At 35.0% G+C, this 16,471-nt stretch overlaps 1 protein-coding gene across 3 annotated transcripts in view; it reads left to right on the forward strand.

Moving 5' to 3' along the window:
* Positions 1 to 1,900: 1,900 nt before the first annotated feature.
* LOC120624962 (hemicentin-1-like) overlaps positions 1,901 to 16,471 on the forward strand; it is a 31,364-nt gene continuing 16,793 nt past the window's right edge. For all 3 annotated transcript variants that reach the window (XM_039891811.1, XM_039891812.1, XM_039891813.1), the window contains exons 1-14: positions 1,901 to 2,155; positions 3,230 to 3,459; positions 4,446 to 4,568; positions 5,065 to 5,157; positions 7,961 to 8,089; positions 9,105 to 9,273; positions 10,786 to 10,970; positions 11,304 to 11,382; positions 11,968 to 12,131; positions 13,291 to 13,456; positions 14,143 to 14,215; positions 14,792 to 15,006; positions 15,440 to 15,611; positions 15,977 to 16,071. In XM_039891811.1, coding sequence (XP_039747745.1) covers positions 1,927 to 2,155; positions 3,230 to 3,459; positions 4,446 to 4,568; positions 5,065 to 5,157; positions 7,961 to 8,089; positions 9,105 to 9,273; positions 10,786 to 10,970; positions 11,304 to 11,382; positions 11,968 to 12,131; positions 13,291 to 13,456; positions 14,143 to 14,215; positions 14,792 to 15,006; positions 15,440 to 15,611; positions 15,977 to 16,071 — 2,122 coding nt within the window. In that variant the 5' untranslated portion in view covers positions 1,901 to 1,926. The remainder of the gene's footprint in view (positions 2,156 to 3,229; positions 3,460 to 4,445; positions 4,569 to 5,064; positions 5,158 to 7,960; positions 8,090 to 9,104; positions 9,274 to 10,785; positions 10,971 to 11,303; positions 11,383 to 11,967; positions 12,132 to 13,290; positions 13,457 to 14,142; positions 14,216 to 14,791; positions 15,007 to 15,439; positions 15,612 to 15,976; positions 16,072 to 16,471) is intronic.

Consider the following 16,471-nt stretch of genomic DNA (forward strand, 5'->3'; position numbering starts at 1 on the left):
ATGATGAAATAGTCGGGAGTGTTCTTAGCTATTTTTGATGAGAGTGGGTCCAAGATGGCCGCCGTCCCAAAATGGCGGAATTATGTATTTTCCACATTTATTTTCTTTTTTTTACCACTACAAGCTTGACCCTGACAGCAATCACACCTGGTGGCAGTCTACGGGGACTGATTAACCAGTAAAGGTTATGGCAGTTTTATGAAACCCTAAGTCGGTTTTAATGCGGAAGTATCTTAAAATATAATAATAATATGGCGAGATACCAATATTGCTATGTAAATATATACAGGCGCTTTAATATTATTTAGTATTACCTATTGATCAATTTTTACATTTGCAGTTTGCTTATTAGATCCCCCATGTTAAACATTTTTTGAATACACCCAGCGTTGTAATGAAAACATAGAACTGTTATTTTTTCATTTAGTTTTTTCTGAAAAGGATGGCTTTTCACGTAGGTATCTTATTTTTACCAATAGTAATAATTGACAGAACAAGCCGAAGGCCCTTCTGTTGGTAAAACCATCGCCTATAAACAGGTCAAAACTAAGCAGGGCATGCAAAAAAGCACGTCCTTCAACGTGCCACCTTGTGTTCATCAACCTGAGGCGCAGGAATGTAATCTCATGTGCCTTATATTATACAGCCCTTACATCTTCTTCAGCCCAGAACACAGCCGGAAGTAGTACGTCCCCGAACGAGCACACAAAAAGCTCTAATTATATTGGTCTGCTGTACAATTATTATGAAATATTAACTTAGTATTCCGAGTATGACTTGTAGTCTTAGTCGTCAAAGAAAATTATAAATTTCCAAGTCCCTGGTAGGGATAAAACCCGGAATCTCTGACTTATAGAACCACAAAGCTCACCACTACGCCGCGAAGGTCGTCAAAACAAAACAATTATTATTATAGAATAGAATGATTTGTTTATCACCATCAATATCATCAATGTGCACCCACACCCGGAAAAAGGCTCATTCAAGCACCAACTCTTTGGCTTTCTCATCCACTGCTACTATCGGGCATTGAAATGATCTATTTACCATAATAACATACAAATCTGACATACAGTACAGGTACAGCCCTGTAGGGCACGGGTCTCCGCCCCTAATAAGAAAAGTTAAGGCCCTACTCCACCACGCTGGCCCAGGTTTGGTGGACTACAAACGCCTTTGAGAACATTACGTAGAACTCTCAGTCAGGTATTCTTAGGATATTTTAATTTCTTAAAAAGCTACGTGCGTTTTAAGTAATTTAGAAAAGTGAGAGGTGCGTCCTGGGATTCAATCTCGGCACCCCCGAAAGTAAAGCCGAAGTCCGAACCACTCAGCTCACCGCTACAAATAATCGCCTTAATCTTATAATTAACTATAATAGTTTTAAGTCTATGTATTGAAAAGGTTCTGACTAAGCTGTATATTGTACATACTACATACTAATGTAACCACAACAATAATATGCTACCAGTACCATGTTAAGTGAAGTCCTGTTCTTAAAAACAACTAAAGTAAAAACAAAGAAAACGTTTTAATTATTCTACTACAAGTTAGCCCAGCCTTTGCATTCTTACATTTGTAATTTATTTATTTTCCTTGTTATTTTGTGTTATCTGTATTATTTTATGTTTTGCGTGCAATATAGTGTTTCTTCTTCTTAAAGGAAAATAACGAGGGTCAAAGAGTAGCCCAAAGCTTATTTTATTTAAAAAATACTGATAAACCGGTGTCCAGTAAGATAACGCAACTCAATCTACTATAATTATTATTGGACTGGACTTCCCCACAATATAAAACAATATGTAGGTATACCAAATGTAAACAACTTCGACTGAAGAAATAATATAAATAGCTTACAGAGATAATTATATTGCCAACACATACAACAGTGTATCTATTACACGCTAAGACGTCTCGTCATTCACAATGACGGGTTATAAGGATATATTCGTTTTGTTGTATTTACTATACATGCATTGGTGTTTTGTGGAGGGTGCAGTGAAAAGCAGCCTTGTGTTTGTCATCGATGATACTTATTCGATGTCTGAGGAGATCAGCCAAGTGAAACAGAAAACCTTCGAAGTTTTTGACGCTGTGCTTTCATCGAACGGGTCGACTATCGACGATTTTGTTTTAGTCACGTTTAATGATCCAGGTGAGTCTAGATAACAGGTTTTTCAAAGCTGTGCATTTCTGGGGCGGGTTTATGGAATAACGTGCATTGATTCTTTGAGCTATCTTATTTTTACTTTACTTTAACGTCGCAATTACTTCGTTCTTTCGTCTTAATTCGTTCTTGGAAAACATTAAGGGATATCCTCTACCGTGGTCCGTGGAATTTCGACATCATTACAAAAGACTTACTTGCAACAGTGGTTCATGGTAGCGATGAATTTGATCAAGAGAATCCCATGTGCGGTAAATGTAAAAATTACTAAGTTTCGTCAAGGCTTCTATACATATAACAGCAAACGGTGTGATATAGATTGTTATATGTTGTATGCATATGGTAGGGTTTTATCCGTAAAATTTAATACACAATCATTTTAAACTCATAAACCCCCAATCGAGAAAGCTATTGGGGTAGCGCTCTGAATCCTTTCCTCCAGCAATATTCATAGTCTGAAGATAATGAAAAGGTAGATTGGAAGCAGCCAGCTTTGCTCTCATCTCACGCAAGATAGAAAAATGATTGTAAATCTTGATTTTGGAAAAGAGCAACTACTGAGTTTCTTGCCGGCTTTTCTCGGTAGAATCTGCTTTCCGAACCGGTGTTAGAGTCACTGAAAACATATGTATACTTGACGTTTCAAAAGTGCTTATAAAGTAGGCCTCCTTGAAATAAATGAATTTTGAATGCAGAAGGGATAGTGACGTACATACACAATATGCATTTATATCTTATCTATGATATAAATGGAATAAAATTGTATTTATTTATTTATGGACACAACAAGAAACAACAAGGAAACTTAAAAAGTAGGATATAAAGGGCGGCCTTATCGCTTAGTAACAACCTCTACTAGGCAACCTTAGTATTAGGAAAACCAAAAAATCGCCAGTACGAGTCTACGCCTACATTAAAATTTTCATTACTCTTAATGGAGATTTTCTCCATGTTATGTCATCTGCCCGCTTAGTGCATACTCTGTATGCACACCATTGCGTAGGGGTAACTTTGGACCGCGAAACCGCACCCACTGAACACAGATTTAATGCTATTCCCCAGATGCTGAGCTAAGAATTGTAACAAGAGACAAATATGCATACAAGAGAGAAGTAGAAGGAATTATAGTACACGGTGGCGATGACTGCGAAGAATTCGCGATGGCCGGAATTGAACTAGCGCTCGAGAATAGCAAACCAAACTCGTTCCTCTACGTCTTTACGGACGCCTCCGCTAAGGATCATCATAATTTCGAGCGAGTCAAAAGTTTAAGTCAGAAGAAATCAACCCAGGTTTTTATCGATCTTTTTTCTAGACCAACTATTTTACAATAGTACCGCCAAGCAACATTGCTGTGCTATGGTCTAAAAGGCGCGTTTGTCGGTGTAATTACTGGAGCATAAGGCTTAACACCTCAGCACGGCTAGCATGGTGATAGGCAGGAGACAATTATCTCCCCAGAGAAAGGATAAATATGTATCTTCTCCCACAGCTTTGTCAACTCTCAGAGCACAAGTGGAAAAAATATCAAAGTAATATGTGTGTAATAATATACGAGGGTAAACTTCTCCTGTTCCATATTCCCGTGCTTTAGCAGGTGGTCACGTCTGTCCGTCTGTTTGTCTGTCATTTAATATTTCGACACATAGAATGTACGCTCCGAATCTAGCAAATAAACACAGAATAACGTCGCAATTGTGGTTAAGTGTTTTGTCACGCTTTATCATAAGAAAGGTACTTTAAAGTGTGGCAAAAAGTTTTAATTGGTAATTGTAAGACTTTTGGTGTCTTTAAAATCATACAATAATAATTATTAATGTACTTACCTTTTTTAAATATATTTAAAACGATAGTTATCAATTCCGTATTTTTATTGTTTTTATGGAATCACAATATTCCTTTTTTTTTGTTCGAAAAGGGCTTATTCCGATGGCTCCTTTAAATACATAGATATGTTGAAAAGTTTCGGAGACAGACAACTATTTCAAAAATGACACCAAATCAACCGCGATTCCTCCTATCGCATAAAAATGCATTGTTTACGAAATCAATCAACTTACCATCACGGTTGTTCGAAAGGTATCAGGGTACACCTATATTTTCTATCAAATTTGGTAGTAGATGCATAAAGCTAGTTTTATCACATAGTATGCAAGCTTGATTTTTATAATAAAATATTTAGGTTACTACTGTCAATTACTTGAAATAACATTTACTTCTGAACTCAGTTTTTTTTTACTGCAGTGTTATTTTACTGCAGTGTTATTTTGTTGTCCAGATAACCTTTCTACTTACTGGTGTTTGTGACGGTAGAAAAACGCCAGATTATCTGGTATTTGAAAAATTGGCAGAGGCTACTTCAGGACAGGTCTTTAATATAGAACGTGACGATGTTAAAAAGGTGAGACATTTATATTTTTACAACCTATTGGAGCAGTGTGTCCTGAGTACAAGGCCGTGGGTTCGATTCCCGCAACTGGAAAATGTTTGTGTGATGAACATGAATGTCGATCTGTGTCTGGGCATTAATATGTGTATGTGTATTTATAATGCAGTCTAAAGTGGTGGCGGGCTAACCTTTCAGAGGTATGCCAGTTATATTAAACCAATACCCCTATGATTTCTACACAGCATCGTACTGAAACGCTTAATCAGTACGGTGGCCTCGGTCGAAGCCAGACTAGACCAGAGAAAGTTCTGGAATTAGAAATTTACAAATTCGTCCCGCCGGGATCGATTGCGGGACTTCCCACTAATTAAATATCAGCGGTGTCCCGGGGAGACTATCTTTAAGAATATAACTTACCGGAGAGACGAGGCTTTTGTTGTTTTTTTAATTCCTAAAGTTTATTTTTTTATATAACACGCCACTGAAAACTAATCATGATATGTTTTAGGTTATCGATTACATCATAGCATCGATCAAACACAAGAAGACTACACTGGGCCAAAAAAACTTCCGAAATAGTGACGAAGCTAAAAATATGACTGTGAGCTAATAATTTTTGTACTTGTTGAAGATACTTTCTCAAAATGAGTAGACATTAAAACATTTGTTAAGGTTTTTTTTTATTATTCCACTACATGTTAGCCCTTTACTGCAATCTCACCTGGGGTAAGTGATGATGCAGTCTAAGATGGTAGCGGGCTAACCTGTCGGGGAGTATGATAGTCGGTTTCTACGCGACAATCAAGGGGGTGTAACTAGCCACAACAGACCAGAGAAAACTCAGAAATTATAAATTCCCACTGCCGGAACCCGGGACCTCCAACTTAAATACGTCAAATAATCGTAAGGTAAAAATTTTTATATTATACCTGTCTTCATTAAGGATATTTTAATGCGGGTGTATGTTTATATGTTTCTTAATTGATGTCTGTTAGTTTAGCATTCAATAATTATTGTTATTTAAGTACTTTAATGATTTATTTATTTATTTATAAAGGACAACCAACAGTAGATACATTAAACTTGCTTTTTTTTTTTTTGGAATGAGTCACATAGTAAATGTTCAACTATTTACAGGTTAACACAGCATGCATTAAAATGTAAAAAAGTCATTATTATAAATTATTTACAATTAATTATTAGTCAGTTAATATAAACCTTTAAAAGTATAAATATTAAAAGCTATATTACAATAAAAAAATTAACTTAATCAATTATTAGGAGACAAAACAAAACTAAAATGAATTAAATGATGAAGAGAGAAAACTCGTGAGGAAGCTTGCATGTTCACAATAATGTTCTCAAAGGGTTGTAAAGTCTAACAATTAAAGTTTGACTAAAGGACTACGGCCTAATAAGCCCTTCTCATTCTCAGAGGAGGCCGATATTCTGTTGTGGGCAGGTAAATAGTTGATACTGATGGGGATGATGATGTTGAGACTTTTCGCGTGAGATCAGCTGATTTGTTCTTGGCAAGACAAAAAAAATTATAATTATTTTTTGAATGTTGCTGTAAGAATTATTATTGCGGTCAGCAAAGCTTATACGTTTTTTATTTGTTTGAACGATCTGATCTTTGAATGCTCAGCTATTTGGAATTAGAACAGGGTTGGAAATCTTATTTCACTGCCCAGTTCTTGTCTTGTGGAGACTATTTAAAATCACAATGCGACTTTTAGGAGCCGAGTTAACGAAGTAATAACGCGGAATGGCGATGCGATACGGTGGGTCGGGATGAAAAACAGTTGCACTTAGACGAAGAGATGAAGTTGCGTAGAACCCTTCTTTTTTATTCTGCCTAGTCTAAATTTTAATACATGACGGTTTATTTATCCATACCATTTGTTTGTATATAACGATTTAGAGCAATATTTATCTCTAGGTACGTATTTATTGCCTAATGATGGTTTGAATTATGATAATTTACTACTTGAAATATCTATACCGAGGTTATCATATCACATTCCTAATCAACATAACTAAACTACCCCACTTCAAGCATTATTGATATCAAATATATAATGTACATTAGTATAAAGCGGCTAGGTAACGAATATTTAGTGCCTATATTCCATACTTATAGGTACTATGAATGGGTCTGATTGTTCTTAACCAGTTGCCCGCGACTCTATCCGCATTTATTTTATTTTTCTAAACTTTTTATATGCAAAATTTCATTAAGATAACTTAAAGAAGCCAAGCGATACACTTTTTTGTATATCCTGCACGTTACTTTTAACAGCGAATATTTCGAAACAAATTTGAAAGAGTTTGAGTAATAATATTGTAACCTTGGTACCAAATTTATTTAGTGGTAGAAACAGTTTGGTCGATCTATTAATTTAAATAAATTACAGAATTAATAAAATACAGAAAGACTGTACATGACTTAAAGAACTAGTTTTTTAACTACCTAGTTTCTATGTTTCTCGAACAGGCAGTCAAAATTAAAAAAAAATCTAAATTCTAAATTCATACATTCATTTATTTCAGTAGGCCTAATATTATTAGCACTTTTGAAACGTCAAGTATGTCTGTTTGGAGTGACTCTATCACCGGTTCGGCAGGCAGATTCGGGTACCGGCAAGAAAGGCAGCAGTTGCTCTTTTCCAACACCATTTTACATTTTAAAAAACTGTCTTGTGTGAGATGAAAGCGGAGCTGCTTGTTTCCAGGCAACCTTGTCAATAAGAAATTCATCAAAAGTATAGTAACCTCGACGTTTTAAAAGTGTTTTTATTCATTATTTAAACTTATGGAATGGTAAACCTAATATTACCTTCGGTATCATGTTATAAAAGCATATACTCAGCCCCACAACGGTTTTCTGCACTTTCCTAAGACAATATGCTGATATAAAAACTAATTTATGACCGTTTCTAGTAAGTCGAGTAGAGTTTTTTATAAAGATTAATGTTTTGTTTTACAAAGATTAGAACTTGTTGTTTCACTCCATTTAGCAGTTGACAGTAATTTTTTTACCTCTAATGTCCGAAACGTTTGGCATAAAATGGGGAGCTGGGAAAGGTCTATGAGCTAGCATTATTAAGCGGGTGTGAAATGTGACGTGCGCGGGGCGTTTTTTGAACTATTTTTGAACACAATGCACTGCATGCAATAATGGCTGAATGAGGGTTCTGTACGATCTCAATTCAGTGGATATTATAATACACATAAGAGTTGTTGGATACATCTTCATCGTCATCAACCCTATACCAGTCCACTACATAATTTTCTAAGGCGTGTGAAGTCATCCAATGGCATTAATATTGGGCCGGTAATAGATGATAATATTGATCATTGCGATGTGATGTTTAAGGTGTTTTTGAGATTATATGTTTTAGTTTACAGTTGACAGCAAAGTATGGGATGTTATGGTTTCTATGTCGGCTGCTTCACCCGAGTTCCACGTCTTGGGACCTAATAGCACTGAAGTAACGGTAGAAAAATTGATGAATACATCAACCACATATGTGAGTTAAACAAAAATATATATTACGACTATGCTACGCTTAATTTGGGGCTAGATGGCGTTGTGTGTATTAATCGCAATCTAGCCCAAAAGTAAGCGTAGCTTGTATTATGTGTACTAATATAACTGATGGATGTAAACACCCAGACAGAACTGAAAAACATGAATGGGCATCACACGCACGTTTCGCTCCGAACAGATTAAGATGATGGTGTTTCGAAAACTACTGGCAACAACACTACTGGACAACTATTTACTGGCTTCTATGTAAAAAGGAATAAGAAGTATATAATCTATATATAGTAAATTTCTACATCTTACTCGGCAACAACTTCAAAATGTTGGAGAAAATATTAATTTCTTGCTTTTAGTTGTATTACAAAGACGGTTTTTTTTGTAATTTTTTTTTAATATTAAATCAAAGGCACAGATCAATTATTATATAAGGCACTTCTGCTACACAATATTTTATATAGATGATGGTGTTCATAACATTCTACTTACTAGACATACTAGTATACTTAATACTATTCAAAAGCAACTAAGGTAAAGCAACACACCCAAGCTTTATTTAGATTCTTAAACATTTATACCAATTGTTATATATTAATTAATGTTGGATATCTAACTACAATATACTAATGTTTTATACCCACTACAATAGCATTTCTCGATCAGCTTACGGTCGATATGGAATTTAAAATTGCTGAGAACATCTCAGACACGTAATTTGTTTTTTTTTTATCTTACATTAAAACATCGATCACTATAATGCATAATGCATTCGATCGATGCTTTGAAATGAAAGAGCTGCCAGATAATAATGTATCGCAGACTGCTACTACCTTACTTATAAACGTTATTGAGTGTCTGCATAGTTATGGTAGGTAATGTTTTGTCTCGTATTTTCAAGTTTCAAATGGTTGTGAAATAGATAACTCATCAACATACTGAGGTCCATAGTGTGCACGAGATTGTTTTTATTAACTTTACTTAACTAATGTTTTTATTTCCAGGTTGTTAAATTAATTACGACCCCAGGCCTATATACCATAGTCTTAGATAAAGACATTAATAGCCCAACATCAGTTGTGGTAACTGGATCAACATCAGTTACTTTTCAACATGGCTTCTCAACTTTTATACCTTCAACTATTAATGACACATCTACCAAGCCTATTCCAGGTAAGAATAACTATTTAAATATCGTTTTTTTTTAAATTTAACTACAAATTAGCCCTTGACTTCAATCTCACCTGGTGGTGCGATGGTATCGGTCTAACCAGCTAGCGAGTATGGCAATTTTATTTAACCCAAAGCCCTGATCGGTTTCTACGCGGGATTGTACCGGAACGCTATAACGCTTAGCGGCACGTCTTTATCGGTAGGGTCACTAACCACGGTCAAAGATTGTCACCAGACCAGACCAGAGAAAATTCAGAAATTATAAATTCCTAAATTGCCCCTGTCGTGAATAGAATCCGGGACGTCAACCATAAACCACTTCGCCAGGGAGGTGTTGCCACGGCTTCGTCAACCTCTTCAACCTTCGTAAGCCTCTTTGATGGAAGAGGATACCTTAGCACAGGACGTATAAAAGCCCCCTCAATAAGATCAAAGGGCTTAAACTTAAAGTCAAAGTCAAAGTCAAAAATATCTTTATTCAAGTAGGCCCACAGGTGGCACTTTTGATGCGTATATAAGAACCACACGGTAGTGAGATGATGGCAATAACCACATTCGTAAACTTAAAACTAAAGCTACGAGGGTTCCAAACTTATTTCATAACAACGGATTCCTGTAGACCGATATTTCGAAAACACAATCTCCTTACTAAGTTTGTTAGTTAGTTTATTTAGTAAGTTTAGTAGTATTCGTTTTATTTTTGTATTTTTTTTTCGATTGATTTTTGTTAAAATAAGCATTTAAATTAAAATATTAAAATGTGGTCAGTGGTTGGCTACGTATTTCCGTGGTGTTACCTGGTACAAGGTGCCAACTGAAAATCAGTACTGTGTGCTCACTGGCGCATGCAGAACAATGCTGAGCTGGCACCTTTTTTCTAGGTTGTAACACACATAACATATTATGTGGTGTTGTGAATATTGTAATGTGTGGCGCAATGTAAAAAATAAATTTTTCTTTCTTTCTTTCCTTCTTACTCTGCCTTGTCTGTATAACTATGAAATATCAGGCTTCGTTCATCGCCACATGGAGTATTATTAAACTTTCTCGAACGTAAGCCATTGTTAAACGAGGCATAAAAAGCAACCGCAAAAGGCTAGGTGCGTTAAAATCTACAATAAATTAGATGCAGCTCTAAAAAATCACCAACCTACGCGTTTATTTGAGAAAAATCTGGCGCAATGGCTATGTAAAAAATGTTTCTGTACAATATCCGAATATCTGATATAAAATAAAATATTATTATTTGACATTACTATGATAACATTGACATTACCTGTATAATTTAATTAGTTACCTTTCAATGCTTGCTCAACAAGATTTTTTTTTCACATGTATAAAGATTCTTCTTGTTGTGCACTTTAAATTACGCGTGCTTTATAGTAGAATAGGAGTGTTATATTATAATAAGATCCCATTAAAGCTCATAGTCAGCGAATAAATTTCATTTCATTTTCCTCAAAAACTTATGGGTGAACTTATTGGTTCATATAAATATTGTATTTTTTATAGATCAGCCTTCATTTTTATCAATTGAATTAGACAACAATAATAAGGACGTTATATTAAAAACGGTCGAGTTAAGAGATCAGAATGACAATGTTATTAGTGATCTGCCATTGAAAATGATAAATGAAGAGCAACAGCTTTACGCCACTGAAGCATTTAAGCCACCGTCACTTACGTTTAAAATTTTGGTAAGATTTCTACTTTCATAAATAGCCTATTACAGTCCTCTACTGGAATAAAGGCCTCTCCTAAGGGAAGGGATTGCCCATAATCACCGCGCTGGGCAGGTGGTTTAGTGATCGCAGTAGATGGTACTACAGAGGACTTTGTTCCCCTTTTCACGTTTACTCCCTTAAGCGCTTCGTTCGACTCCCGCGGGACGATGAAGGATGGGCAACTGTATTTTGATATGTCGTCGAAACACGGCGTAAAGATTTCTATTTATTATATGACAAATAAAATACATTTGGTAAAATATAAGATAGAATACAATACTTTAATGTATAACTTTTAATTTTCAGATACAAGGTTACACTCCGACTGGTGAAAAGATCATCAGAGTTGCACCCACAACCGTCGAGTATCAAAATCCTAGTATACGTAATAACCTTCCTATATTTCAATATACTACTAGTTTATTATGTGATAATATCAATGATAGTCTAATGGTTAGACCGAGTTCAATCCACGGCACGTCTAGAAGTTAATGGAATGCCGAGTTATGTGCGATTAAATATATTTTGCTGAACACATCGTAAGAAAACCTGCACGCCTGACAGTTCTTCATAATGTTCTCAAAGGCATGTGATGTGTAATTCCGCACTTGACCAGCGTGGTAGACTACAACCTAAACCATTTTCAGAGAAATAGTAAGAATGAGAAGGGTCTCATTCTTACTATTTCTCTGAAAATGAAATGAAATTCTCTCGTGAAATATCCCGTGAGATTATAAAATTATTCGCGGTGCCGAAAACTAAGCTAAATGCAAATAAAAATATAACTGCCCAAAAACCTTAAAACGCACATAACTTAGAAATGTCCGAGTTGCGTACCGGAGTTCGAACTCGGCCTCCCGAAACTGAAGCCTCTGTCCTAACTACTAAGCTATCCCCGCTTGCGTGTTTATTATAATAATTACGAATATGATTTAAATAATAATCAGTTGAAATTTTGTTTAAATTACAGTTGCGGAGACAATAAAAGACATGCCACCGAAGGTCACCATTTCGGAAGAATCCACAGTTTATGCTGATTTCGACAAGCCTTTGACATTATATTGCAAAGTAATGGGATATCCAAAGCCAGATATATCATGGCAGGATTCAACAGGCACTCATCTACCGTCTACGGTAATAACATAGCTTATGCAAAGTATGCATTAGGTTTAACAAGCGCAAATGGCTGGAAGTCCTGTTTCGAAGTCCTGACTTTAATTCCTGCGTCAGGTCATTTAAATCTTTTTTTAAATCTGTCTGTTTAATTTTTTTCTGGTGGAAGGCTTTGGGCCTAGTCTAGTAAATTGTGACGCGTTTATTTTTGCTTCTAATGTTCAAATTATTGCAGTCACACTTTCTCTTAAATTTCTTCTTCTTCTTCTTCTTCTTCTTCTTACGGTGCCTCTCCGACTAGTGAAGGTTGGCTGTCAATTTCATAAACTCCTGACTATTTTACACGAGGGGAAATAATTCCGCTGTACTCGATTCCAGCCCACTCTCTGATGTTACGAAGCCAAAACTTCTTTCTGCGACCAACGCCTTAACTTCCGGCAACTTTGACCATCATAATAAGTTGAAGGAGCTCATACCTGCTCATATCTCTCGTGCCCCAGATATGCAATATTCTTCATCTTGCAAAAGTTCGCGTCGTTGGTTGACGTTTCGCAGAATTTCCTCATTGGATACTCTGCGTGTCCACCAAATGGTCAATATGGGTCTGAATGCCACATCTCAAATACTCTTAAATTAAGATATATTATTGCGAACATACATACAATTTTTTATATATGTATTGGCTAGACTGTAATTATCTTAACATTTTTAAATTTATCCCTCAATGGCTGTTTTGAGGCTAGGCTCGATGCAGGCCTTTCTCTCATGGAGGTATTATGCTGAGGATTACGATAATATTAGGATAGTGTCGTCAGATATTTAGCATATCATAAACTGAAATTAACATGAAGTGTTAGCAAGAAATTAATCGTTTCTAACATTGTTATTGAAGATCAACATCTAAACTTTGTTAGTGTGTGACACAGTTTTGATGTTGATGTTCAATAACTTAATCCATATTAATGTGTAAGTTTGTTTGTCCTTCCTTCTCGCCATAATTAAGCAACCAACTTGATCTTTGGCACAGAGTTATCTGAAAGAATGAAAAGTAACATAGGTTACTAAACAAACGGTTCCCACGGGATGTGTAAAAACCGTTATAATTACGAAGAACGTGGGCAACAGCTAGTTACCCAAAATTTAAAAGCAGTATTTACCAGCGTAAACAATGTGTTTTAAGGTAAACGTGATTGAGCTTCCATATGAATACGTGAGCATTCTTCATATAGCAAAAGTTGAAAATAATGTGTCAGTAACTTGTGAAGCAAAGAATGATTTTGGCGAAGATAGTGATTCTGTCAATATTAAAATGAAATATTTTTTAAACGTCCTTGAACATCCTTCAGGTGAGTTACATTTGCATAAACAAAACACTTTTGTAAAATAAAATATTGATATCGAGTTGAATATTTAGATACATTCTAATTAAAATTAAAAATTTGAAGTGTTTTTTTTATAATTATGATCAAGGAGGAATAGAAACAAATCCTACACGTATCTATTCTGATCACAATAGCCTAACTCTTTTGTAAATACACACTACTTATATCCGAAAAATTAACTGTCATAGCATTTTTTTTGGATACAAGCAGACTCAACTTAACTTTGAGTTTATTATACAAAGCAAGCAAGCACGATTTATTGCCATTTTTTCCAAATTTGTTCATATTTTCTAGAAGTAACGTTTAACATTTTTTTACAACGTTTATTATACAATATGGATCAACAGAACAATTAAAAGTTAAGATAGAGGCTTTTCCACCAGTTAAAATTTCTTGGTATAAAGGCGATGCAGTAATAAGTAATAATGAAGATTATTTGTCGGATGACAATAGTACTTTAACAGTCAAAGAAATATATCTAGCAATGGCAGGAAGTTACAGTGTGAAGCATTTAATGACAACGAATTGAGGCGATTCGATTTTAAAATAGAAATATCGGGGATTGGTAAAATATTTTATGATTGAAAGAAATAGTAATACATTTTTAATTTAAAAATATTTTAACTAAATATTCGAAATTTTTATTACAGAGCCGCCAAGAATAGATAAAAGTGTTACTGATTACCATGTTCAAAAGGGAACTGCTGTGAATTTATTATGCAGGTATTATTCTCGAATCAGTATATTGTATTTAATATTAAGAAAATAATATAATATCTACCTTTATTTCCTGGGAGTAGTATATTCTAAGGCAATAGTGAAACTTTTCTGGACGAGCGCATTCCTACCATTATTAATAAGTTCAATAATAATTTGATTGAGTAGTTTCTTTGACTACCGTCAATAATAGGAAGATTTATTTCAAGTTCAGGCTAAATTCAATTCCATCGTTGCTAATACCTGTCCGGGGTTAAGGCATCGGCTTTCCTTTCGTGGAAACCGAGTTCGAGCCCTGTCACTACTGACTTTTCGGAGTTATGTGCGTTTTAATTTAAGCCATTTAAATATTTTCAATTTGAATTTGAAAACGTCGTGAAGAAACCTTCATGCCTGAGTGTTCTCCATAATGTTCTTAACGGCGTGGGAAGTCTACCAATCCGCACTTCTCTTCTCTTGTCCGTGCCGATGCCGATGATAATGAATAGCCTTTATACACGTGTTCAAGCGTTTGCTCTCAAAATAAAGTACCTTTGTAAGTATTGATATTTATATTGATTCACATGTGTTATTGTTTTTTAGGATTATAAGTGGCAAACCAGAGCCGGAGTTTCATTGGGCATTTGACCAAAACTTTACTGATACTTTTGAACCCCGTTTTATTTCAAGTATTGGCAGTAATAACGAAAATAGCTATCACATCGAAAGTGTTGATCCAAAAGATTCTGGAGTTTACAGATGCCTAACCAGAAATGAGATCGGAGAAGACGTTCATGACATCTATTTATTTGTTGAATGTACGTATAACTTCAACTCTTTGTTACTTAAAAATTACCTAAAATTAATGAAATGAAGCTATCATAATCAAATCTTACACAAATAATGATGTTTAAACAGGCAGTTTATTAAAACACTACAAAAGATTTCTTTTTAAAATTCTATATTTAGTTCATCACATATTTTATTTTGATTGATGAGTTCTCTTCATTATTGAAAAAAAAATATTCACTTACAATTCTTTGTATTCCATGTATACAAAACAAAACCGATTTTCCTGATGATGCTCCGTTATCAGAGTAAAACATGCGCAAAGAACGTATCTACTTAAGAAATTCAGTATGGTGTTACATATAAACCACGAAGAAGTTATAAGTTACACCGTGCTGATTTGTCTGGTAATCGCTGATTATAGTAACTTAAACTTAATGTTCATTGTATGATTTTTTTAAGATCCCCCAGTGGTAGCAATGGATGATGAAGAAATACTTTTCAAAGAAGGTGAAATAATTACAATACCTTGTTCCGTTAATGGGGCACCTACTCCATCGGTACGATGGCTCGTAGATGAACTGGAGATTGGTGCCTCAAATAGATATAAAATTTACAGGGATAACACGTTAAGGTAATTTCCTCAAGTTGGACTTAAAATAGTATATCATACTCATCATCATCATGAAAATAAATGGACGTCCATAACTGGACCATTTGTATTAAAAACACACTAGGTCCAGCAGTTGACGTTTCCAAAAACCTCTTCTTGCCCTCAATTAAAGGCATTTGGAGGTATTGGGCCGCTTTGTCATCTGTCCACCTCGTCAGTAAAGTAATCTATTATGCATCGATAATACAAAACAAAATTGTGTAACCGTCAGTTTTTGCACAAGATATATTTCATGTGATTTATTGATATTTACCAAAGTATAAATAGTGGCGTAAGTTATTATGTTAATACCGGTTTACGATTGTGGCTAAAATTATGGTTTTTAGTTTCAGAGGTTCTGTTCATGACAGAGGTATCTATACTTGCGAAGCATCCAATCCGTTGGGAAAAAGTCACAAAGACGTACGTCTAGATATCTATGGTAAGTCTATTCTTCAACTTGTCCGCTTTTCCCACGTTTCCTTCAAACTTCAATACACGTTGTTATGTTTTTGACATGTTTTTGTCAAAAACATTCCGGCTTTTATTAGACCAACAAAACATTGGTATCCGAAGTTAGGTACTGACGTTGTCATCCACTTTTAATTGTTAAGTCAGCCAGTAGTCAAGTAGGAGCATTCGTAAAGTGCAATTCCGGACCCTTTCGAAGGTGTTCACCATCTCGGAGATGTTGGCAATATAGTCATTGCAAGAAGATTAGTCATTATTGAACAAATCAATTTTAAAATTTTATATAAAAAATGATATGGTTTTTCACGAATCAAGATGAGACTTTCATAACTTTGAATTAAAATGTCTAGTAGGCTTCGATTGCGCTTTCT

Source organism: Pararge aegeria, chromosome 7 (genome assembly GCF_905163445.1).
Source record: "Pararge aegeria chromosome 7, ilParAegt1.1, whole genome shotgun sequence".
Classification (NCBI taxonomy): domain Eukaryota; kingdom Metazoa; phylum Arthropoda; class Insecta; order Lepidoptera; family Nymphalidae; genus Pararge; species Pararge aegeria.